The following is a 26,035-nucleotide window of genomic DNA, read 5'->3' as shown; positions in this document are numbered from 1 at the left end:
TAGAAACTGAATGTCCAAGTTAGCTCAGCACGGAGAGCCGAGCACAGGGCCTGTCAGCGTGGAATCCCGTGGAGACTCTCACGCCTCACATACACTGCTGACTGTTTTGTGCATCTAGAATGGCATCCACTTTTCCTGAGGTGCTTGATTAGTCTTAGTTTTGTACTTACAAATGCTCTTACTTCTACATCCTTACTCTTATCTTTAACTAGATTCCCCTTTCCTTCTTTCTTTTTTTGTCCCCCTTTCCTTCTCCTTCTTGCTCCCAAGAGCTGGGTGGCCCGAGGGTTTTTATTTCTTTATTATATGTAAGTACACTGTAGCTGTCTTCAGACACCTCATAAGAGGGCATCAGATCCCATTACGGATGGTTGTGAGCCACCATGTGGTGGTTGGGATTTGAACTCATGACCTCCGGAAGAACAGTCAGTGCTCTTAACCACTGAGCCATCTCACCAGCCCTTCCCTTTCCTTCCTTTTCTTTCTTTCTTTCTTTCTTTCTTTCTTTCTTTCTTTCTTTCTTTCTTTCTTTCTTTTTTTTCGAGACAGGGTTTCTCTGTGCAGCCCTGGCTGTCCTGGAACTCACTCTGTAGACCAGGCTGGCCTCGAACTCAGAAATCTGCCTGCCTCTGTCTCCCAAGTGCTGGGATTAAAGGCATGCGCCACCACCGCCCAGCCCCATCATTCTGTATATAGTCTAGATACTAACCCAGTCTCTTCAGATGTATAGCCAAAAAAGGATTTCCTTCCATTCTGGAGGCCATACCCTCACTCTGGGAATTGTCTCTTTGGCTGGGAAGTTCATTTAATTTTTCACGTGATCCCGGCGTCCCCTTTCCTTCTTAAGTTCCCTCTTTTATTATTATTAGTTGTTACTGAAAGAGGCAGTCCTGAGATGGAGCCTATGCTTCCTGATGCCCGTGAAGCAATTCACCCCAGACCTCCTGCTTTTGACTTCTTTGAATGCTTAGCTCAAACCATTTGCAGATGTTCTTACTTTACTACCAGAAGTATGTGAGGTACAGTTTCCCTCTGGGGTTTCCATAAGTGACACTTTATTTATAGTTCAATTCATAACATATCCTAATTTTCCAACACAATTTCCTTTTGGATGCAGTTTTGAAGTTTCTTCTGTACTTTACAGATGAACAAATTCATTTGCTTCTAATTAACTATTGCTTATTCATTTCCTAGTTAATTATATTGTTATTATAAATTGTCTCTCTATGGTTATCGTCTTAAAATATGTGTTGAAATTTGATTTTTTATTTTAAATACTTAACATTCAGAGATCTATGAAACATATATCTGTTACAATAACCAAGTTGTTAACTGTTTTACTCAAATCTTTTCCTTTCTTTCTTTCTTTCTTTCTTTCTTTCTTTCTTTCTTTTCCTTTAAATATATTCTTTTATATATAATACTACCCTTTGAGAATTTCATACAAGGCTATAATACATTTTGGTAGAATCCTTCCACATTATCTCTGAATCACCTTCTTCTGTAATAGTTCCTTCCCCCAACACCATGTATTTCCTTTCTTCTTTTCTTTTTTTCCTTTCACCTTTTATTACCCAGAATCCATTCAATGCTGATGGTACGTGCATGGGCGGAGAGCCATTCACTGGCGCATGAATAGTGGCCACACCCCCAAAGATAAATGATTCTCCCTCCCTGAGAGCTATCAATTAACAATAACTCCTCAACTTGGGGCCAGGCCCCTTGAGTCTCTCCCCCACCCGCTCTGGATTTTTTTTTTTTTAAACTGGCTTGATCTTGTGTGGATGTTGTGCCAGGAGCCGAGCTGCTATGAGTTCATGAGTGGCCCTTTTGTGATTTGGGTGAGCCACGGGATACTTATGATTTTTCATAGTTGTACCTGCAACCTATCATTTCCACCAAAAAGAAATCTTAGTCTTTAATTCCCTGGTATATTTTTCCCCATAAATTTCCTAAGTTCATGGACAGACTTCTCTGATTTCAGCCAGTGAGGATTGTTGGCATTTAACATATATCTTCTCTGCTTTGTTTTTGAGGCAGAGTCTCATGTAGCCCAGGCTGGCCTCAAACACCATGGAGGCAAGGATGCCCTTCAACTTATGTCTGCCACCATCTCTAAAAATGCTTTGGTTATAGGCCTGTGCCACCACACCTAGCTGACAGAGTGCTGGAAATGAAATCCAATGCTCTGTGCATGCTTGGCAAATCCAACCCACCAGCTACAACCCAGGCCCATTTATCGTATTTTCTATAATTTTATTATATAATTTTACATGTGAAAATTTTCATAGTCTTTATTCCTCAAATTGCCTCCAGTGGATTTTTTTTTTGTATGACTATTCTGTATCTTCATTATGGACTCAGAAACTAGAAATACCCTCTTGTGTTCTCTAGTTGCTTTTCATTCTAGTTAATCTGTTACTTACATTAAATTAGTGTTTTACTGCTATTTCCATTTCTGATACATCTTTGCTCAACTTTCCATTTTAATTCATTTTCCCCTAAAGAGAAGTTGGAAACAACTGAACACCCTAGAGTAACTGCTCACTGTGAGTCATTATTTCTGGGCTGTTGGGAAACAGAGAAAGGTTCTCGTCACACATTTTGAACAAACTGAGATGTCAGAGAACAGTATTATATTACTTGCTTTTTGTATTGCCCTGACAAATATTGTATAGGAGAGAAACTTAACAACAGAAAATATGTATTTTTGCCTCTCAGTTCCAGAGGGCTCCCTCTGTCATGACCGGGTCCATTAATCCTAGGTCTGAGGTGAGACATCAGATTGTCATACTGATAAAAAAATGTGTAGCAAAAGGATTCTCATGATGGACAAACAGACCCAAAGGGGCCAGAGACAAGATGTGGTCCCAAAGTATATGCCCCACTGACCTACTTCCTCTAATGAGACTCCACCCATTTGCCATCCCAAATAAGACTATCGTATTATGAACATACCAATGGATTAAATAATTCATTATGTCAGAGCTGTCATGAACTAGTTCTCTCTGGAAATATTCTTTATCACAGACACAGCTAAGCAGTGTGCTTTCCTAAAGAGAATGTCAAAATTGACAACAAAAATTAATCTCCAAAGAGATGCCAAAATACAGCCTTAATACTATCAAGGTTCAACCAAAGACATAGTTTATTGTAAAAGTCAAATGAAACTGTTAGAGTTCAAACAGTTGACCTCCCAAGTCTTTTCCCCCTTTCTTTTTTTATTGGTTATTTTATTTACTTACATTTCAAATGTTATCCCCCTTCCCAGTTTCCCCTCTATGAACTCCTCACCTCAAACCCCCTCCCCCTGCCTCTATGAGGGTACTCCCTCACCCACCCACCCACTCTCGCCTCACCACCCTAGCATTCCCCTATGCTGGGGCATTGCATCAAGCCTCCACAGGTCCAAGGGCCTCCCCTCCCACTGATGCCAGATAAGGCAAGCCTCTGTTATATATGCAGGTGGAGCCATGGGTCCCTCCATGTGCACTCTTTAGTTGGTGACTTAGTCTCTGGGAGCTCTGGGGGGGTCCGGTTAGTGGATATTGTTGTACTTTCTATGGGATTGCAATCCCCTTCAGCTCCTTCAGTCCTTCCCCTAAATCCTCCATTGGGTTCCCTGTGCTCAGACTGATGGTTGGCTGTGAGCATCCACATCTGTATTGATCAGGCACTGGCAGAGCCTCTCAGGGAACAGTTATACCAGGCTCCTGTCAGCAAGAGCCTCTTGGCATCAGCAATAGTGTCTGGGTTTAGTGTCTACAGATGGGATGGATCCCTAGGTGGGGTGGTCTCTGGATGGCCTTTCCTTCAGTCTCTGCTCCACTCTTTGTCCCTGTGTTTCCTTTAGACAGGAACAATTCTGGGTTAAAATTTTTGAGATGGGTGGGTGGCCTAATCCCTCTTCCAAGGGGCCATGCCTAACCTCTGGATATGGCCTTGAGCGATGATACGATCAGCCACATGAGGCTTCCAAAGCAGGAGCAAGAGTGAAGACTCCTCAAAAGAAAAGATATATCTGTACTGACATTTACTGATGTATACTTCCAGAATCCTCTGATCAAGACAACTCACTGTCTTTTTGAATGAACAAAATAACATGATAAGGAGAAGCCAGGAATGACCTTCTCCGATGAGAAGGAAACACAAAATGAAAGGAAGCATTCCTTCTTAATAAAGTTGGGAAAATAACATTCCCTGAATGTTTGCTGTGTTTTCAACCCTGACTGGTTGGTTCAAATAGATTATTTTAGTGTTAGTGTCTTCTACAGTCTTTTAAAATCATTTCGGGGAAAGTTTTTCTGTAGAGCCTTACTTCCTGTGATAAGGTTATAAACACAAAGTTAAATTGTTCTTCCACCAGTTTTCACTCATTCTGTTTGCAGGGGTGTTCGTGACATACAAGGAAGGTTTAATATACCCCTAAATCTCCATATAAACGACACCGAATGCCTGCATGTACGTTGCCGGGGAGTAGAGACCAGTTTGGCGGAGTGTACCTTTACCAGGAGGAGAACTAAGACTCCCCATGGCTTGGCGGGTGTGGTGTGCTACACACAGCATGCAGGTTGGTAGAACCTATAGTAAATAAGCACTGAGAGATGTGCAGTTGTCAAAGAGACAGTGATACCCCTACTAAGTTTTGAGGTTTGGAACTTTTATTTGGGACCCTCGCTGTTCTTTCTGTGCCACTCAAAGCCTACCAGCCAGGTTCCTGTGTGAAAGCAAAATGACCTTCCTCCTCTGCTTCCTCAAACATGAGGAATCAAATAACCAACACAGATAATTTGATTAAACATAAAGAGACACCTTGGCACCTCTTTTGAGCATTAAATTTTATGTACGTTACATCTATTTCTTTAAAATGCTTAAGTGACCACCCTATTGCCTCAGTTTCCCCAGAAATCACAGTCATGTTACTCCTCTATCCTAACTTAAAAATATTTTGCCACCGAGCAGTGGTGGCACACACCTTTAATCCCAGCACTTGGGAGGCAGAGGCAGGAGGATTTCTGAGTTCGAAGCCAGCCTGGTCTACAGAGTGAGTTTCAGGACAGTAATGGCTATACAGAGAAACCCTGTCTCAAAAAACAAACAAACAAACAAACAAACAACAAACAGAAATATTTTGCCTATGTATGGGACAAGGACCAGAATCATATCTTTTCCAGTGCTGAGAAAAATCAAAGAACATGTAAATATCTGGCCCATGTGTACTCAAAGACCAGAAACTGGGTTAGTGCCAGAGCAAAACAATAAAGGGGAACTAGTAGTTCCCCACATCAAGAGATGCTCTAGGCTCCTGAGTCCTCTGTCCTAGCAACCAATACATTGAGCGATGTTTTATTTTTATCTTCAGGTTATTTATTGGTGTTGGCATTTAGTTTTAATAGTCATACAGGTATATAATATATTGTGTACAATTATTACATAAATAAATTACCTGCTAGTAACCTCTATTGTTTGCTGCTTCTGTGTTTCCGTGTGAGCCCTTTCTTCTTGCCAAATCTCATTGCTTTTTTTTTTTTTTTTAGATACGGGGTCTTACTATGTAGCCCTGGCTGTCCTAGAACTCCCTTTGTAGACCAGACTGGCCTTGAACACACAATGATCTGCCTGTCCCTGTCTCCTCAGTGCTAGGGTTAAAGATATGTACCTATCACCACGCCCAGCTGTCCTCCCCTCCCCCAGTGAGTTTGGTTAGGACTGCTTGTATAAGCATATATATAAGGAGCTATTTTGGGAGCATGAGTAACTCACCTGTGCCTAAACCACTGAAGGAGAACCACACAAACCACACACACACATACACATGCACACACATACACACATGCACACACATATGCGTGCATACACACACACACACACACACACACGTACATGCACACGCACGTGCATGCTGCCAGTAGTTCCTCAGGAAGGGACTGGGGCCTTGTGGACACCTCTACTGACCAGGATGAAATGTTGAAGGATTCTGTCTTGTTTGGTCCTTGTGCATGTATTCAAGTGTCTGTCTTTCACAGATGGCAGGAAGGATTTCACAGCTCTCTTCCAGTTCTTCAGTTCTTACATTCTTTCCACCCGCTCCCACCTCTTCCACAAAGGTCTCCGGGCCTCAGACAGGGTGAGATAGATCGGCCCTGTTTATGGCTGAGCACTCGGTACTCACTTGTATTCTCAGCACATTGACCAGACATAAGTGTATGCATCAACCTTCATCCATAGCAAAAAAGGCCATCTCTACCCCGAGGCAAGCCACACTAGTCTATAGAAATAAACACAAATGTTTTGAAGGCAGCTGGACAATATGACCATTTAGCAAACAACACTTGGTAATGTCTTAGTCACTGACCTTACTGCTGTGTAGAGACACCATGACCAAGAACTCTTACAAAGGACAGCTTTGATTATGGCCTGGCTTACAGGTCAGAAGTTTAGTCCATGATCATCATGATAGGGAACATGGCAGTATGGAGACATGGTGGTAGAGAAGGAGCTGAGAGAAACATCCTGATCTGTAGCCAGAGACAGAGAGTCAGTTAGACAGACACCGATCCTGTTTTGAGTTTTTGAACCCTTAAAGCCTACCTCCAATGATGCTCTTCCTCCAACAAGGTCACACCCAATCCTTCTAATCCTTTTAAACAGTTCTACTCCCTAGTGACCAACATTCAAATATATGAGCCTAGGAGAGCCATTCTTATTCAAGCCATCATAAGCAGGTTCCAATGGAATCTTGTTATTTAGCTGAGGCTGATCTTGGGTTTGCAGTGATCCCTCTGTCTCAGCCTCCAGGGTGCTGCGACTAGAGGAACATAGCATCATCCCCACTCCTTTATATTACTTCATGAGTCACATTTTTCTCTTAGGTACCCCTATAATGTGTTACGGATATTACACCCCTGTAATGTGTTACAGATATTACACCACAAAGCCATACATAGATTTCATGACGACAATCCCTGCTTTTCAGATTTCCCAACAAGTCAGTCCTTCCAGTGTGTGAATGGGAAGCACATTCCTCAGGAGAAAGCCTGTGACGGTGTCAATGACTGTGGAGATCAAAGTGATGAGCTGTGTTGCAAAGGTAGGGCTAAATCCACCTTTCAAACCTACACCTTCATCACTATGACTAAAAGTGTCAAGACAGCTCCATTACTGAATGTAAGGTCTCGATTCGTGTGTGTGTGTGTGTGCGTGTGTGTGTGTGTGTGTGTGTGTGCGGTGTTTGTGTGTTGGGGACTGAACCCAGGGCCTTTACATGCTCTATAGGCATGCTACCACTAAGCTGTCACCTCAGCCCTTAGCTCTCTGATAGATAAATAGTGGAAATAACTTCTGCTTGTTATTACACAGGTTGCCGAGGTACAGCTTTCCTTTGTAAGTCAGGAGTTTGCATTCCAAACAAATATAAGTGTAACGGTGAGGTGGACTGCATCACCGGTGATGACGAGACCGGCTGTGAAGGTAATCCACCAGTCTGTGGCCGCTCTACTCCATTATCGAAGCCTGAGTAGGAAACGCCTCTATGTGTCTATGTGTCTATGTGTCTATGTGCATATTTGGTTTGACTTAAAATTAAATTTATGGACCAGTAAGACGGCTCTGTGGGTAAAAGGTGCTTGCTGCTAAGCTTGATGACCTGAGTTCAATCTCTGGGACCCACACGACGGAAGAAGAGAACTGTTATGTTGTCCATTGACTTCCACGTGTACATCACACATATGTCATAACACAACCTTCCAAGGAAATAAATATATGCGATGGCGCCTTCAAAGTTAAATGTAATTAATTGTTATTAGTTAACATACAAGATAAGTTTCATGGTGACGTTTTCAAACAAATATCATGGTGTTTTGCTTACATCTATCCTCCTGGCCCTACTAGATTCTGGATATATTTTGAAGGTTTGCCACTGGTTGGAAGGACTGGAAGCAAATGGGTAGTGAAGGGTGACTTGCAAGGGTGCTGGCCTGAAAGATGAAGGAATGCAGTGTTGTCTGTAGGGATGAGGGAAGCAGTGGGAGGAACAGGATACCCTCCCTATTTATGGAACTTCTCCAGAGCTATGCCTGTAAATGTTGACAATTGGCTTCAGGGAGGGAGAAGGACAACCTGACCTATGGCTTTTGCCATTTCTGTGCTCACCATGGCAGATTCCAGGCTGTTGCCATGCTGTCACAGAGCATGAGCTAGAAAGCCGCAGGTACTGCAAACTCTAGAATCCATTGAAGCTCTGGCATCCATTGAAGTACTTACAACTGTTTCCTATGGGTTTTATACTTATGTTTATCAGCAGTGTTTATCTTTTCAGTGGAATCAATCTGTTCTTGTATTCTAATGTCCTAGTACAAGTTACTCATGTGTAAGGAGTAAATGTTGAACATATGTGAATGGACTGACATTATGTTTGGACATTATTTGATGTTCCAGTATTAGACTTACTAGACTTTTAACTTTCCATTAATATCAGTGTGACGGTTTTACTTGTCAACACAACACAGTCTAGAATCACCTGGGAAAAGAATCTTAATGAGGAATTGTCTAGATAGGGTTGGTTTGTGGACATGTCTATGGGAGATTATCATGATCACAAATGCCTGCCCACTGTAGGTGGCTGCATTCCTTAGGCAGGCAGTTCTGAACTGTGTAAGAGGGGGTCAAAGAGAGCTGAGTACAGACATGCATGCATTGGTTCCTCTCTGTTCCTGATTATAGATCTGATATAGCCAGTTCCTTCCTCCTCTGCTATAATAGACTAGAACCTGCAGTTGTGAGCTAAAATTAACCCTTTCAGCCCCAACTTGCTTTTCTCAGGGAACTTATCACAGCAACCATGAAGAAACCAAAGCAGTTCTTAAAACATACTCACTTCCTCCCCCTTCTATATGTGTGTGTATGTTAATTTTGGTTTGCATTTTTGTTTACTTTCCTGTTTTTATCCTAAAGAAAGAGGGAGAGAGAGAGAAAAAGGCATGGAGTTGGGTAGGTGAGGAGGATCTTAGATGAATTTGGGGAGGGGAACCCATGTTCAAAATATGTCATGTGAAAAATTATTTTTAATAAAAATATACTTTAAGATCCTTTTAAGGATATCAGATTAAACCATTTTCCTTTAAAGAGCATTCAAACAACTGGGCTTAGATTTTTTTCAAAACCTACTTTAATTAAGGTTCTTCAGTGCTTCAACCTCCCTTCTAGCCCAGTAGTGAAGAAAGAAGGTTAATAGGAAAAGGGGGTTGTGGACCTGTTTAGAAGTAGTTCTTTGGAGCAATTATAATCTTTGTTATCAGAATATTAGCAAACACCGGTCCAATAGCAAACACCAAACCCAAATCAGGAGCAGTGGCTCCATCTAGCAGAAACTTCAAGGCTCCACTGAATTTGTATGAGTCATCAGAAGCAGCAAGAATCGGCCTGAATACCCCGAGAAAATTTTTAGTGCACTTCTCTCTATGAGGTGAAGACCAGCAAAGACCTGTGACGTGTTACAAGGCATAGCAATGCACGAGTGTCCTCTCATTGTCTGTGAGACTGTATTTACATTCTTTCTAAACATCATATGCCCTCCTACATGTCTGCCTCAGCAAAACATCCTCTCATGTGTTTGCTTCAGCAAAACATCTGCTAAGACAGCTTTCAGCAAAATGTCATGTGACACAACTGAGTTTCTAGAGAAAGCAGAAATTTCCACTTTAGTAAAGTACATTTATTTTTATTAAATTTAGTTCATTTCTTAGTAAAGAGAGGAAGAAAGGAAAAGGCTACAAGTAGGAGAGTGGTAAGTGAGCCTGGTGGCTACTGAAGCCACACAGTTTCATTGCCAGTGTAATGTTTGAGCCTTTTCCTCGCCTCTTCCTCTTGTTTCTTTTCCTCTCCTATTTAAAATAATAAAGATTAAGGGATATAAATTGTTAGTTTCCAGGGATAAAAATCTGCAATAGGGTAATTACATGCAACACAAAGCATCTTTTCCTACTAATTTCTTGTATATATCGAAATAAATACTGAAATATTATTATTTCAATTGCCCTACTTTAGGATGAGTGCCACCTTCAGTATCACTTCCCTTTTAAAGAAAGATCAAGTGAGGGCATATATGCGTACTCAATGAATTCACTGACTATTAAGTGACCACATTAAAGTTACTAAAATTAAGGCAAGTTTGTATCATCTCTTGATTGCATTTACCTCTTAGAAGTTTTCTGCCATAGATGGGGTTTCTAGTGCTGTGATAAAACACCATGACCGGGCTATAAGCTTTTGTAAACAGGCAGCTTTTGTGGAAATTTACCAGCCTGAGTAGTCATAGACCTTGTAAATAGGTAGCCTTGGCAGACAATACCAACTTAGATAAGGACAAGTGAGTCATAGGCAGAGTCATAGTGACCTGTCCCCTGAACCTTCACCCAGCCGATACACAGTTCTGAAAGATATCTGTATTCCCCCTGAACACCCACACTCCAGTGTCATCCCCTTCCTTACATCCTGCCTTTCTGTGTTTATAACCCCTGTGTGAATGAGTTACGATTTGAGAAAAATAAATAAATTATTTATAAAAACAAAACAAAACAAAAAAACACCATGACCAAAAATAACGTCGGAAGGAAAAGGTTTAGCCCATCCTGTTCTTCATCCCTGAGGAAAGTCAAAGCAGAAACCCACAGGCAGGAACTGGAGCAGAAGCCCTGGAAGAATGCTGCTTAATGACATGGCTTGTATAGCTTGCTCTCTATGACCTGCTCAGCCAGCTCGCCAGCCCCTTGATTTCTTCTTTTATAAAACTTTGTTACTATTAATTTTAAGTTGTTATACTGTTTCTGAAATATTAATGATTTATATGTATTTTATTTAAATAAAATAATCTCTTTGTGATGTTTTGTTTTATTTTTAGAAGACAGACAGCGTAAAATTCATAAAGGTAAGTCCACTTTTTTTAATAGAAGACTTTATAATTCTCCTTCGGGGTACAATAACATGGTGTAGGTTTTATTTTTCCCATGGTTAAAAGTTATTCTTCCCTATGGTAAAACTCTGCTCTTGTGTTTTGTTTTTCTTCAGGCCTTGCACGGTCAGATCAAGGTAAGCTTTTATACCTTGGGATATTGGAAAAATATAGGTGATAATTGTCTTTCTATATTGTATGTGAACTACATATGGTCTGAGCTTTGTACAAGCAAGACCCCAGTTTTCTCGTTAGTTTAGCTGGCAGAAGCCTTTGTTCAGTGTGATAAACTTTCAGCCACACTAATGGGAAAACCACCCACAGTGTGTGCTTACCCACAGATGCCACCTTTGCTCAATATCTGCCTTGTCTTCTTTATTTCTTTTTCTCAAAACCAAACGTTTAAAGAAATTGGCAGCAGATGAAATATAACACATTTCATATTTTGATATTTATTTTATAAACTGGGTGTCTTAGTTGGGGTTTGTATTGCTTTGAAGAGACATCATGACCAAGGTAACTCTTATAAAGAACAACATTTAATTGGGACTGGCTTATGAATTCAAAGGTTCAGTCCATTACTATTAAGGTGGGACTATGGCAGCGTCCAGGCAGGCATGGGGCTGGAGAAGGAGCTGAGAGTTCTACATTTCGTTCCGAAGGCAAACAGGAGAAGACTAGTTCCTCAGGCAGGTAGGAGGAGGGTCTCAAAGCCCTCCCCCATAGTGATATACTTCCTCCAACAAAGCCACACCTATTCCAACAAGGCCACACCTCCTAACAGTGCCACTCCCTGGGTCAAGCATATTCCAACCACCACACTGGGTTTCCTGAGTCCTCCATCTCTTTGGAGCCACTTTAATACAAAGTTAGCATAGAAAGTATTAGCTGTCATTACGACACTTTGAAACTAAGTGTGTTTTGGTAGATTCTCCCCTGCCTCATCCCTCTACTCCATTTCCCCCAGCCACTCTTTGCTTAGTTATTCAAGTCCTGAACCCACATGAAGACAACAATTTGTGGGTTTTTTTTTTTTTCTAGAATTTCTTTCCTGAGAATGAGCCGTATTCAACGCTTGCCCCAAATGTCAGTTCTCAATTAATACCTGTGTTCCATCTCACCAGTAGTTCTCACCTCTCTGGAGCTGCTCACCCTGTGTATTCCTCTTCTCCTTTGTCTCCCTCCTTCCCGCATCTTCCCTTCCTCAGACGCCAGTGATGGGGTAAGGAGTGATTAATGGCACGGCTCAGGTCTGTTTCTGTGATCATCACTGAGTTTTTCTAGGCCTGTCCTGCTCATTTCTTACTCCTGTTTCTTAATCCCGTTTTCCTGGAGGCCATTACTGTGTGGTTGAGTATGTGTGCTGCCCTGCTCTCGTGTGAGCTGGCGATCACATATCGCTCCTTGTATTGAAAATCTCATGTTTCCTTTTATCTTCCTTTTCCAAAGCACTGTGCTTGAAGGCTCTGTCCATGTTGCTGTGTTTGTCTACTCTGTTGCTCTTCGCTGCTTCCTAAAATATATGTTCGGCTTTCTCAGTTTGCTCGATTGTTTGAGCAACGGACTATCTATCAGCCCGCCAGCGCACCGTGATAAACATCTTTCCCAGATTTATGAATTCCTTTGAAACATCTCCTTGGCGAGAGCTTAAGTCTTGGGGTAAACAATTCTCTAATTGAGAAGCAGTACCCGAGTATTCTTCGCCAGAGCTAAGTACCAGTTCTCACATCCAGCTACTCTGTCTGCACTTTCTCCTCACCCGCCAACATAGAATGCTACCATCCTTATACTGTGCTAGCGGCCCACGGCCATGTGGTGGCGCTGTTCATTATTCACGCGGACATAGCAGGCAATGGCTCAGGTCGGATTACGGTCTGTGAGGATTCTTCCTCCTGCCTGTGCTTTACTTTCACCCATTTACATCTTCTCACCACTCACACCTTGACTTTATGTTAGATTTCTTTCATTCCTCTCTTACTGATTTGCAGGAGTCCCTATTGCTGTCTAGATATTAACCCTTTGTCAGCTTTAGACATCACAATATCATCTCCATTCTGTCACCCATCTGTCTATTAGCTTCATCCATGATGAAATCTGTTGAAAAGAAAGTTTTAATTTTGGGTCAGGAAAATGGATTAGGGGATAAACGCAGTAGCCATCTCCTCTCTACTAGAGTCCTATCCCCAAAAACTTAGTGGAGGGAGGACGGAGTCATTGAAGTTATCCTCTGACTTCCACACATGTGCTTATACACACACCCACACAATACTCACATAAGTGTGCAAAAATAAATGTAACAAAACTGAAATCTTTAGTTTTTATGTCACCAAGGACATCAACCATTTTTCCTATGGCCTATGTTTTCTGAGTGTCATACTCTTCTAACGCCCAGAACAGTTCAGCGGCACTGAACTGTCCCTACTTGCCTTTGTTGGGTATTTAATGTCATATTTTAGTCATCTCTGATCCATACATGTACTCGTGTGAGTGCCTCTGAGCGGAGTCCTTCACACCCTGGAACACACCCTAGGCATGTGACATATATGTCTGTTCCAAAGAGAACTGGAGAAATCTAGGAACAAAATCCAAGACCACTGTCTCAAAATAAAGTTGCTAGACTGGCCTGTTCTGTCCCCAGCTATATCCTCACCCCAAGCAGAGCAGCATGTTGGTAGGCATCTACCTGTGGACTTCCAGGCCATAGAGATTATCATCTTGTCTGCCACAGTGTCCTGGGATGGCAGGGTAGAAAGCTCCATTTAAATGTAAGCAAGGAATCAGGGAGCCCTTTTTCTTTGATTTTTGCACCCCAGGCCATAATGCTAGCTAGCCATTCCTATGAGAAAGTCCTGAAGACATATCTCTAGTTGCATAGCCCCTGAAGGAGGCACCTTAGGATTGTGCAGTGTCCCGTGGCTTTTTAACGCCCACCTCGACTCCTCGGTCAGGACCAGTGGCTGCTCTGTTCACCATGTAAAGAGCTGGGAGTGAAGAGAGTTGGGGAGAAGCTCTCTTTCTTCCCTGATCTGAGTGTTTGTCTGCAGGATTTGAGTCTCAGCACTCTGTTGTACCAACACCCGCAGGGATTTCTACAGAGTTCATCTGCATCTTTACAGTTGCCTAGCTATAGGAAGGAAACCAGATGCCATACTTGGGGAGTTTGTCTACAAAAAGAAGAGGGTGATACTTAAAACGATCAGAGTTGGGTCATTTTAATGATCAGATGTTGTCTAGACATACAACATCAACCCCATGGCTTTTCTATTGTTTTATCACAGGAGAAGAAACTGAAATTGAAACTGAAGAAACAGAAATGGTGACTCCTGATATGGACGCAGGTGAGTTCACTTTTTTTTTTTTTTACTGGTAGTTCACTGGTTTCAGCCAGCATTTTAATACCAAGTAAGTGTATATCATGTGTATAATATACACAAATACCATATAAGAGGTATGCATGTGTTGCATATTTAATCAATTCAAGCAATAATTAACTTTGATGTAGGTTTAAGTTTTAAAAACAGTAACACTTTCTTTCTCCTTCCCCGTTGCTTTTAAGAAAAGCAAGCTCATCTTCTTGAGAGCCGCTTTTAAAGCCCAGGTTAGTTAAAATGGTTCTGAAGTGACACATTTCCATAGTTCCACATGAAATTTTTCCTAACAGATAAGAGCTTAGTCAGTTTAGTTTTGTCAAAAACAACTGGATTTCAAGCATCTTCCGAAATGGAAAGTAGTCTACATTAGCTGAGTCGACTTGTCCTTTGTCAGACATAAATCATGGTAACAGGAGTCCCTGAAGCTCTGTATCCTGGGCAGTTGTTCACCAAGGGCCAAACTGAGTTAGATGTGAGTCCATAAGAAGGTAGTAGTTTATTACAGGCAGCAAGGCTGGCTTCTGATCTTGACTACCTTGCTTTTATCGACTATTTAATTTTATCACCTTCAATAATATATCAGTTGATTTGGGGGGATTTTAAAATGAAATCCACATGATAATAACTTCTAATTTCTACGGCCTCAAATTAGCAATTTTCTAAGTAAATCACTGAGTACAGGATTTGTATCTCTGATCTCCAGAAGCCACTGAGGGATTTTCACACACACCCCATTTTGTCTACTGAAGATCACATTCGTTTTCACATTCCATCCATCCTGGTTTCACAGGATTCGGTGAACGATGCTGGCTCTCTTACTGCAAGAGTCTAAACCAAAACCTAAGATCACCACACTCTTTCATCAACACAGTTTGTAGGCGAGGGGAGACCAGAGTGCATCTCTCCACATTCGTTCACAGCTTCTTTTCCTTGGGCCCTGACCTCCTGTTGATATGCATGAAATAACCATCAGTAATAGGAAGTGTCCTTTCTCATTCCAGCAAATGAGTTTCCTGACAAGGCAAATACAGAGAGAGAATAAAGAAAGCATCCTACATCCCATCCTCTTCCTCCCTTGTGCTTTTCCTTACAGCTGCATGGTTTGAGCCTTGCTCTACTGTGGTTGGTTTTTAATTGACAAATACCACATACACACACACACACACACACACACACAGCTCATCTAAAACCTGTTGATCCAATCATCCCATGTCTCTGGCACATGACCTTTCAAGATTAATATATGTGTTGACAAATTATTATACTGATACTTTTTCTGATGAGTTAAAAATGTGACACATAGCTGGCCAGTGGTGGCACACGCCTTTAATCCCAGCACTTGGGAGGCAGAGGCAGGTGGATTTCTGAGTTCGAGGCCAGCCTGTTCTACAGAGTGAGTTCCAGGACAGCCAGGGCTACACAGAGAAACCCTGTCTCGAAAAACAAACAAACAAAACAAAACAAAAAAATGTGACACACGCCTCACCCCAAGTTCTCATTGTAGTAAGGCCTGGACATGTGACATCTACTAGTGCTTGCTAAATGTTTAAGCTTTCAGCCAGCTTTCTACCCAGGGCCACTTTTAGTCAGAACTTTAGGAAATCAAGTCAGTTTTAATACTGAGCTAGAATTTCCCAATAAGTAAACAGTACTGTTTAATCTGCAAAACTACTTACTGATGAATGTGGCCTGCTTTGACACATACTATATAATATGTATGCATGTATTACGTGTATAATCTATTCACAAGTAGGGGGACCTGAATTCAGATCCCAGCAGCCATGTAAAAGCCTGGTGGTGGTGCATGTCTATAATGCTGTTGGTGGGGTAAAGGGCGGGGGGGGGGGGGAGGAAACAGATCACTGGAGCTCATGGCCAGCCGGTCTAGCCAGTTAGTGAGTCCCCTGTTTAGTGAGAGACTACCTCAAAAAATGAGGTGAAAAGGAACTGAAGAAGGCATCTGATGGTTGACCTCTGGTCTCAAATAGACATGCAAATCTACACCTGTATAAACATATCACACACACATGCCCCAAGATACATAGATAGATAGATAGATAGATAGATAGATAGATAGATAGACAGATGAATGGACAGATGAATGTATTATAGATAGAACCAAGAAGTGTCTACCTACAAGCTAATGGTTTCAAGAAAATAATGATATGATCTCTTCCTTTCTTGAAGAAAGAAAACGGATAAAGTCCTTATTACCTAAACTATCCTGTGGAGTCAAAAGAAACACTCACACTCGCAGGAAAAGAGTAATCGGAGGGAAGCCAGCAGAGGTGGTAAGCCTGCATGAAAATCACATGACTTCCAAGGGTCAGCTTGCGTCAGAGAACAGTAAGAGGATGGTGTGCTCTCGGGAGACCATGACTTTATGTGGAAATGTCTTAGGGTGGCCTGTTGGTGACACCATCCATTAGTAGAGCAGTAACCACTCAAATGTCTCTCATAGGGAGACTACCCATGGCAGGTGGCAATTAAGGATGGCACAAGAATCAACTGTGGGGGCATTTATATCGGTGGCTGTTGGATTCTGACTGCTGCACACTGTGTCAGGTAAAAATGTCTTCAGTATGTTTCACATTTCTTGAAACATGAGAAATAAATAATAGATATGGTGGTGGTAGATGAAAGCTTGCATGAGAAACTGAGTTCTCCACTGCTATCAGTTAAATGGCTTCCGGTATTCATGACCTAGACCAGGTCCCTCAGAACCTACTGTGTTCTCTACAGATAGACCAGGTTGCTAAACTCTAGCGAGGGCAGAGTTTAAATACTGAATGATTTTATTTGGCTCATTTGCCTTGTGCCAGCACAAATCTGTCTAGAAGAGTTTATGACTAAGCATTTATGAAGGAGAAATAGTAACCTGACATTCCTGATGGTCTTTCCATTTAATGTGCATTCTAGGCAATAAAATGCCCGATGTTCAATGCTAATTATCTGATATACTGATCCATCATTGGCTGGCTCACTCTTTGAGTCTAAATAATTTATTTGTATGTGCCCAGCTCAAAGCTGCTTTGAAGGCAAGGCATTGTACCAGGTAGGGGTACCACTTCTGTTGATATTGGGAAGATCCCTGAAGTGCAGCAGGCTGCTCCTGACAGACTTTGAATCACTAAAGCAGGCAGCAGAGGAGTCAGAGGAAACCCATCTGCTGAAGGCCAATCATACTATGTATCCCTTTGACAGAGTCTTAGGGTTTTACTGCTGTGAACAGATACCATGACCAAGGCAACTCTTATAAAAGACAACATTTAATTTGGGATGACTTACAGGTTCAGAGGTTCAGTCCATTATTATCAAGGCAGTAACATGGCAGCATTCAGGCAGATATGGGGCCAGAGAAGCTGAAAATTCTACATCTTGATCCAAAGGCAGACAGGAGAAGACTGGCTTCCAGGCAGCTAGGGGGAAGCTCTCTCAAACCCTACCCCCTCAGTGACACATTTCCTCCAACAAAGCCACACCTATTTCAACAAGGCTATGCCTCCTGATACTGTCAATCCCTGGGCCAAGCATATTCAAACCACCACAGACAACAGGGTTTTAAAATTCTCAGGTCCAAGAATCAGGGTAGACATAATGTGGACACAGCTTTAACATGTGACAAATGAGAATTGCAAGTCACACACATATTCAGTGGGGAGTGTTGTAAGTGGCTGTATTATTTTGCTGGTAAATACCAGACACTGAGTGACTTAAAAAGCACAGATTTATTTTCTCACTATTCTGCAGGCTAGAAGATCAATGCACAGCTTGTGTTTTCTTGGAGTCTCTTGGCTTCCGTGTGCTCTCTTCTCATGGCGCCTTTCCTCTGTGGCCTTTCCTCTGTACACACGTAGCTCTGAGATTTCACTTTATCCCTATGAAGACCCATGCCTTACTGGATTAAAACCCAACCTTTACAACCCCATTTAACTTTAACTGCCTCCAATTAAAAGGACCATCTCCAAATGCAGTCACGCTGAGATTCAGGACATCCAGAATGCATCCAACAAATTCAGCCCATAATAGCGACAGGATTGCAATCCTTCAAAAGCTTGATTGGTTGACCAATCAAGGTCAACTTGCAAAGGGATTCTGGCCTCAATTTGGACTTGACCATGAATGCAGTGAGCTCGTTTCGTGAGCACTTCTTATGGCCTGGATCCTAGGTCAGGCACTTTCACATACTGCCTTGTTTAGCATGGTCAGCAGTCCGAAAGGGTAACTAGGGTTCCTCCCACTTTGCAGAGAAGCGTACTGAACTGAATAAGCTAAAGAAATGACTTAGCTGAAGCTATAGAACGAGTCTGGTAGTAGAGCCAGGACATTATTAGCGTTTGATGACAATTAAGATGAATGCCTTCTTAGGAAATTTTAGGTGGTCTAACTTTCTGAGGTGGCATCTCCATTGAATGATGAAGTGTGTGTTGAATGACACCCTGGAAAAGCCTGGAAAGTGGAATAGCAAGCCTCCTCTTCTACCTTCCTTCTTTTTTTTTCTTTTTTTTTTTATTGGATATTTTATTTACATTTCAGATGTGATCCCCTTTCCCCATTCCCCTCCTACCCAGGAACCCCCTATCCCATCCCCTCTCTTTCTGCTTCTATGAGGATGTGGCCCCACCCACCTACCCACTCCCACCTCCCCAGCCTCGAATTCCCCTACACTGGGGCATCCAGCCCTCACTAGACCAAGGACTTCCTCACCTACCTATGCCCTACAAGGCCATCCTCCCTTACATATACAGCTGGAGCCATGGGTCCCTCCCTATTTGCTCCCAGTCTAGTGGTTGAGACCCTGGGAGCTCTGGTTGGTTGGTATTGTTGCTCTCCCCACGGGGCTACAAACCCTTTCAGCTCCTTCAGTCTTCTCTCTCACTCCTCCATTGGGAACTCCTTGATCAGTTCAATGGTTAGCTCTAAGTATCTGCCTCTGTATATGTCAGGCTATGGAAGACCTCTAAGGAGACAGCTATCTCAGGCTCCTGTCAGCATGCACTTCCTGACATCCACAGCAGCTTCTATCTTTGGTGACGACACATGGGATAGATACCCAGGTGGGACAGTCTCCAGACGACCCCTCCTTCAGTTTCCGTCCCATGCTTTGTCTCCATATTTGTGCCCATCAATATTTTGTTACTCCTTCTAAGAAGGATCGAAGCACCCACACTTTGGTCTCTGGCAGTTCCTCAGAAAATTGGATAGAGCATTACCTGAGGACCCAGCTATACCACTCCTGGGCATATACTCAGAAGATGCTCCAACATATAACAAGGATATATGCTCCACTATGTTCACAGCAGCCTTATTTATAATAGCCAGAAGCTGGAAAGAACCCAGTTGTCCTTCAACTGAAGAATGGACACAGAAAATGTGGTACATTTACACAATAGAATATTACTCAGTTATTAAAAACAATGAATTCAAGAAATTCTTAGGCAAATGGATGGAACTAGAAAATATCATCCTGAGTGAGGTAACCCAATCACAAAAGAACACACATGGTATACACTCACTGATAATTGGATATTAGCCCAGAAGCTTACAATATCCAAGATACAACTCACAGATCACATGAAGCTCTACCTTCCTTCTTAAAGATGCTCCTCTCTTAGTTTCTGTGGCACCGCATCCCCTTGGTTTATTTCTCTGCCCATACCTCTTCTGCTGTCCTCCAGGTTTCATCTGTGCTTGCATCACAGAGCCTCTGAACAGTTAGAGCTCCTCAATGGTCAGCCTGGCTTCCTCTCCTCCTCCGACTCATTCTTCCTAAAGTTATCTGTGGTCTAAAATCCCACTCTAAGATGACTAAAATGTAGTCACAGTAGAGCCTTTTCTCCAGCTACTGACCTACATCCATCCATAGGTCCTGGCTACATCAAAATTACACTGGGAGCTGGAGAGATGGTCCAGTTGATTAACTGCTTGTCACACAAGGATAAAGACCTGAGTTTAAGCTGAAGAACCCACATTACAAAAAGTTTAAGTTAGGTGTGGTGACATGTGCTCATAATACAGCACTGGGGAGGGAGCTCCTTAGGGCTTGCTGGCCAGCCAGCATGAGTTCTTGACCAATGAGATTCTGTCACACAAGTAAGTTGGGCAGTGCCTAAGGACAATATCCAAGATTTATCTCTGGTTTATCTGCAAACATGAACACAAATGAACGTGAGCACAGATATACACATACACACACACACACACAGAGAGAGAGAGGGAGGGAGAGAGAGAGAGAGAGAGAGAGAGAGAGAGAGAGAGAGAGAGAGAGAGAGAGAGAGAGAGAGAGATTGGGCTCTAAATGTCCAAGGCTTACCGTATATGCCAGCTCTTAAATATGGTCCCATTCCAGTGCTTCCTGTCTTTACAGACACCATTTATGTGGTTGACACAGGTAGAAATCTAAGGATCATCCTTACTTCCCTCTCTGAGCCTCCCTACAGCAAGGCATTCTTAATGTCTAAAAATGTCAGACCTTATCTCCTTTCCTATCACTGTCCTTATCATCTGACTGCATGACTGGCCTCCAGTTGCCTTTCCTACATGCACCCTGTCTACCCACGGTCCAGCCTGTCTGTTCTCCACTGTGTAGCGCATACAATTCAAGAGCTTTGCAGTCCTCCTCCGATAGGCATAGAAACAAAACTGTCAACACATATAAATCATATAAGGCCATATATGTCTTGGCTTCCCTTTCTGTCACCAGTCTCACACTGCTTCCTGCCTGTTGAACCACCCACTCTGGGCTCTTTCAGATGCTCAAGAAAAATTTCTCCCTCTGCAATTTCTCTTCATAGATCCTTTCCCCTGCCTGGCATGATCGTTCTTGACTCTCTTACCTAGTTAATGTTGCTTTTTACTCAGATTCAACTCAACCCATTATTTCCTGTGGAATCATCCCCGAATGTTTTTAATCAAAGCCCTCCTGATAAGTTCTTAAAAGCCTTTCTCCTGTCCATTCCCCTCACTCCTTCACAGAATATCTCTCTTCAGCATTGTGATCACTCATTCAGTGATGCGTGTTTTCTAAATGCTTTCTGGTTTTGCTAACTTCTGCTCCCCAGTGCCTGGTAAAATTCCTGTCTGTGTAGCTGGCAAACACTATATCTGTGCCCAGGAACCCATATAAGCAGAATTAACCTTCAAGGAATAGTTATGATCCCGGAACCTATAATACAACCCAAACCAACATGGATGGCAGCATCCTTAGAACACTTAGGTATAAGTGAAAGCATCCAAACATCACATTATCTCCTAGGACACTGCTGCTGAACAGTACTGTGACTGCGCCATTATGAAGGAAAGATAAATTCTATTCAGTTTGTGCTATTTGATTAGAAAACAAGATTATAGATGATTTTTAATAATATACAGAGGACATAATTTAGAAAGATATTTTGAATGTTCAGGATTTTGCTCATGGACAGTCCACTCTTTGACATACTTCATTATTTGGAAAGGTTAGACAGATCATAGGAATAGCTGGGGTCTCAGTGCTCTCTCCACCGACCACTCAATCACCCTAGTTTACATACATGTAATTCTTCAGTATCATATTTGTCTTAGTTAGAATTTTACTGCTATGAACAGACACCATGACCAAAGCAACTCTTATAAGGACACCGTTTAATTGGGGCTGGCTTACAGGCTCAGCGGTTCAGTCTATTATCATCAAGGCAGGAACATAGTGGCATCCAGGCAGGCATGATGCAGGAGGAGCTGAGAGTTCTACATCTTCATCTGAAGGCTGCTAGTAAAGGACTAGCTTCCAGGCAGCTAGGAGGGTTGTGAAGCCCACACCCACAGTGACACACCTACTCCAACAGGGCTACTCTCTTTAATAGTGCCACTCCCTGAGCCAAGCATATACACCATCACAATATCACTAAGGATTAAAACACTGAGATTTATCCTTTAAAGGAAAGACTGCAAAGATGAAGTATCAAGATCTGTTATCTTTTTCTTGATATAGTTCATTTCCTGTTCCTTTCTCTTACAGACCCAGTAAATATCGAAATTACCAAATATGGACGGCTTTATTAGACTGGCTAAAACCTAACTCTCAGTTGGCAGTTCAAGGAGTGAGCAGAGTTATTGTTCACGAAAACTATAATGGAGCCACCTACCAAAATGACATAGCTTTGATTGAAATGAGAAAGCTCCCAGGCAAGAAAGAATGTGAGCTCCCCCATTCCATCCCTGCCTGTGTCCCATGGTCTCCATATCTATTCCAACCCAATGACAGATGCATCATCTCCGGATGGGGTCGAGAAAAAGGTATATGCTTTACCTTCAGGGTTGGAAATTGGATTAGAAATGCATGGGGGCCTGTCTAATACTAACAGAAATATTGTGTACTGAAAAGTGAGAAAAGTGAGTGCCCATCCAGTAAGGGCCGCTTGCCTGGGCTCACAACCCCATTATCAGAAGGAACATGAAATTGGAGATGTAGCTTAATGCTTGGGTGCTTGTCTAGCATGTGCAAGTTCCTGGGTTTGATCCCCAGGACCAGAAAAAACAAAAACAAAAACAAAAAACAAATGTGTTCTCATGATGGTGCACACCTATAATCCCAGAAGCAAGAGGATTGGGAGCTCAGGACCATCCTTGAGGCCAGTAAGAGTTGCTTCATTTTTGACATAGAAAAGTGCTAATTAAACAGTTTTAATCACACAGGGCTGAGACACAGGCAGAGAGAATAATTTGGCATAAGACAGTTGTAAGGTATGCAATTATATTACTGTGATTTTATACAGTCACTTATCACATTAAATTTTTATCAAGCAACTATTTTGTGCAAGAAGATTCTGGATGTTGGTAAGGAATGAGGCAGGACTAGCCCCTGAGCTCCTGGAACTTCACATAGTGAGGAAAAAGACAGACTGACTGGAAAACTCCATCATTTGCATCAAATTGCTGTGAGCTGGGAAACAGAAGAGGGGACCTGGGACAAAGTCTTGCTCCTCATCCCACCCGCCTCTCTTCGGGTGTAGTGCTTCTCTCATTTCCCTTGGGCTGTCAGTCAGTAGCACCTGACCCTTCTCTTTTTACAGACCAAAGGTGTTCAAGTCACTTTGACTTAAATGTGAGGGAAGTTCTATCTCCTTGTCCATCACTTCAGGTCACTTATATAGGTCCTTCCTCAAGAGTAAAAGCATGTACGAGCTGACAATGGCATTGTATTCTCTAACTTCTTCAAGGCTGCTTTCTGATGGTAACTTCAAGGAAATCCGTGGTTGTCAGGAAAGACATCAAGGATGCATACGGGAAGGCTCCATCACTGTCTCCTATGTCATTCCCCTATGGAGTCCATTGACTGTAGGAGAGGGTTACACCTCAGTCACCACAAGGGTCAGCTCTTTATTAAATAGACTGTGACTTCAGGCCTCTCCTTCAATAGCCTTCCTTCGCTGTTCATTTAAATTTAGAAAGATAAATCTAGAAACTTATGGGATGTGAAGACTATGATTTTAATGTGCCAAGGAAGTATCCTCAGTAATTAATATCTGTAATAATGAATAAAGTACATTCATTTATCTTCTTAATGGGTTACTAAGCTAAGACAATTTTAATTTAGGTTTCTCCTTTGCAGCTTCTAAATGTCTCTTTTCTCACTTTGTATAGATAACCAAAAAGTCTACTCACTTAGGTGGGGTGAAGTTAACCTAATAGGCAACTGCTCTGAGTTTTACCCAGGTCGCTACTATGAAAAAGAGATGCAGTGTGCAGGTAAGTGCTCAGAGGGTAACCTGGGGTACCCATTCTATTAGTCTGCTTTGATTCTTCCCGATTGTATCCGAATCTCCTTACACAGTGGTGCAAAGCACAAAAGTCAAGCAGAAAAACTATGCCAACTTAGGGAAACAGACGGAAGGTTTACAAATGATTTCCCATTCTGTACCTCACTCTGCAATCCCAAGAGGGACCCAAGACAGCCCTGTCAGGAAAGTTTTTAAAAAGTGAAAGTCGGCAGGGCAGTGGTGGTGAACGCCTTTAATCCCAGCACTTGGGAGGCAGAGGCAGGTGGATTTCTGAGTTCGAAGCCTGCCTGGTCTACAGAGTGAGTTCCAGAACAGCCAGGGCTACACAGAGAAACCCTGTCTTGAAACCGCCCCCCCCACACCAAAAAAAAGTGAGTCTTTCTGTGCATTGGTGTGAGGGACAGGAAAGAGGTGCAAGGGTCCTGACAGATGGAAGAAAATGTACTTTTCTCTCTCTCAGGCACCAGTGATGGGTCCATTGATGCCTGCAAAGGAGACTCTGGAGGCCCCTTGGTCTGCAAGGATGTCAACAATGTCACTTACGTTTGGGGCATTGTGAGCTGGGGTGAAAACTGTGGGCAGCCGGAGTTCCCAGGTGTCTACACCAGAGTGGCCAATTATTTTGACTGGATTAGCTATCACGTGGGGAGGCCCCTTGTTTCTCAACACAATGTCTGAAGCTACGACCTCCTTCTTTCTACACTTATTCTTTCAGGAGTTACATTTTAATTGAAATGAAACTGTATAATTAGTTCTCCTCAGAGCTGGCAAGAAGCAAGTCTTACTGGCTAGTCCTAAAGTTTCTTCAAAGTGTATGCCATTTTAGAATTCTGCCATGTAATCCCCAATAAATATTTCAGTTAAGCATACAAGGTGGTTTGTGTTTGTTTGTTTTTGTTTGTTTGTTTATCAGTGCCTAACACCACAGAACTACACCCTCAGCCCACACATTTTATTTACAGATAGTTTGATTACATTAACTCTCCAGGAAGGCATGACTTTTTGACGGTAGTTTGATGACATTAGACTCGCACAAGACTGTGTTCAAGTCACACATCTGCCAACAACTACATTAGACATTGGGTCATTTGTTATATTCTTCGTGTCTTATTTTCCATCTTGTGGTTTCCCCTGGGGAGACATGAACAAGCATCTATTCATCCTAAAAGGGGCACCAACTGCAGACCAAAGAAATGATCACACCCAAGTCTAGCTTGATAAAGCAATGAGCATACTGGGGCTCCTTCAGGAACATGGAGGAGTAGTTACTTAAGGTAGCTAGATCACCAGTAAGCTCACCCAAGTATAGATGATAACTCAGAGGAGTTGCATCTCCCTCCAGGGCTTACTACCCACTTCGTAGACAATTCCACAGAAGAAAGCCTCCTTGCCCAGCTGCTGCTTACTGCTAACACTACACTGGAGAAGGACCTAGTGTTAGCATTTTGTCTAGGCTCCGCCCCACAGTTACCTGGCAACAGCCAGGTGTGCCTGACTCACTATAAAAGGGCTGCTCATCCTTCCTCTCCCTTTTGCCTTCTTGCTCTCTGTCCTGTTGCTCCTTACCTCTCTCTCCATTCTCCTCCCCCCATTCTCTCCTCCCTCCCCCACTTCTTTCCACATGCTCATCGGGGACCTACTCCCCTGCGCTCTCTCTCTCTCTCTCTCTCTCTCCCTCTCTCTCTCTCTCTCTCTCTCTGTTTCTCTTACCCTCTCAACTCCCCTCCCCATGCCCTGAATAGACTCTATTCTGTACTATAGCATCATCTTGTGGCTGGTCCCTCAGGAGGAAGGGATACCTCAGCATGGGCCTGCGGAGACACCCCCTTCCCCCACACCTAACTACACATTCACCAAAATATATTTCTTCTCTCTTTATCTTTTTATAAAACAACACCTATTGTCTCTTGTACCTTTCTGAGCTCCCTGAGTCTAGTGAGTCTCTTTAGTTTTCTGGC

The 26,035-nt window shown here is 42.5% G+C and overlaps 1 protein-coding gene across 1 annotated transcript in view; it reads left to right on the top strand.

Annotated features, from left to right (window-relative positions):
- The window catches only part of LOC114616500 (complement factor I-like), a 38,698-nt gene extending 13,752 nt beyond the window's left edge, over nt 1-24,946 (top strand). The window contains exons 4-14 of the mRNA XM_028761946.1: nt 4,389-4,570; nt 6,977-7,090; nt 7,360-7,470; nt 10,898-10,924; nt 11,065-11,085; nt 14,227-14,286; nt 16,507-16,610; nt 16,781-16,884; nt 22,316-22,593; nt 23,941-24,045; nt 24,538-24,946. Of these exons, the coding sequence (XP_028617779.1) occupies nt 4,389-4,570; nt 6,977-7,090; nt 7,360-7,470; nt 10,898-10,924; nt 11,065-11,085; nt 14,227-14,286; nt 16,507-16,610; nt 16,781-16,884; nt 22,316-22,593; nt 23,941-24,045; nt 24,538-24,755 (1,324 nt within the window). The 3' untranslated portion in view covers nt 24,756-24,946. The remainder of the gene's footprint in view (nt 1-4,388; nt 4,571-6,976; nt 7,091-7,359; nt 7,471-10,897; nt 10,925-11,064; nt 11,086-14,226; nt 14,287-16,506; nt 16,611-16,780; nt 16,885-22,315; nt 22,594-23,940; nt 24,046-24,537) is intronic.
- Nucleotides 24,947-26,035: the final 1,089 nt, after the last annotated feature.

This window comes from Grammomys surdaster, unplaced genomic scaffold (assembly GCF_004785775.1).
Source record: "Grammomys surdaster isolate TR1022 unplaced genomic scaffold, NIH_TR_1.0 332325, whole genome shotgun sequence".
In the NCBI taxonomy this organism is placed as follows: Eukaryota; Metazoa; Chordata; class Mammalia; order Rodentia; family Muridae; genus Grammomys; species Grammomys surdaster.
This window is presented reverse-complemented; position numbering and strand designations above follow the sequence as displayed.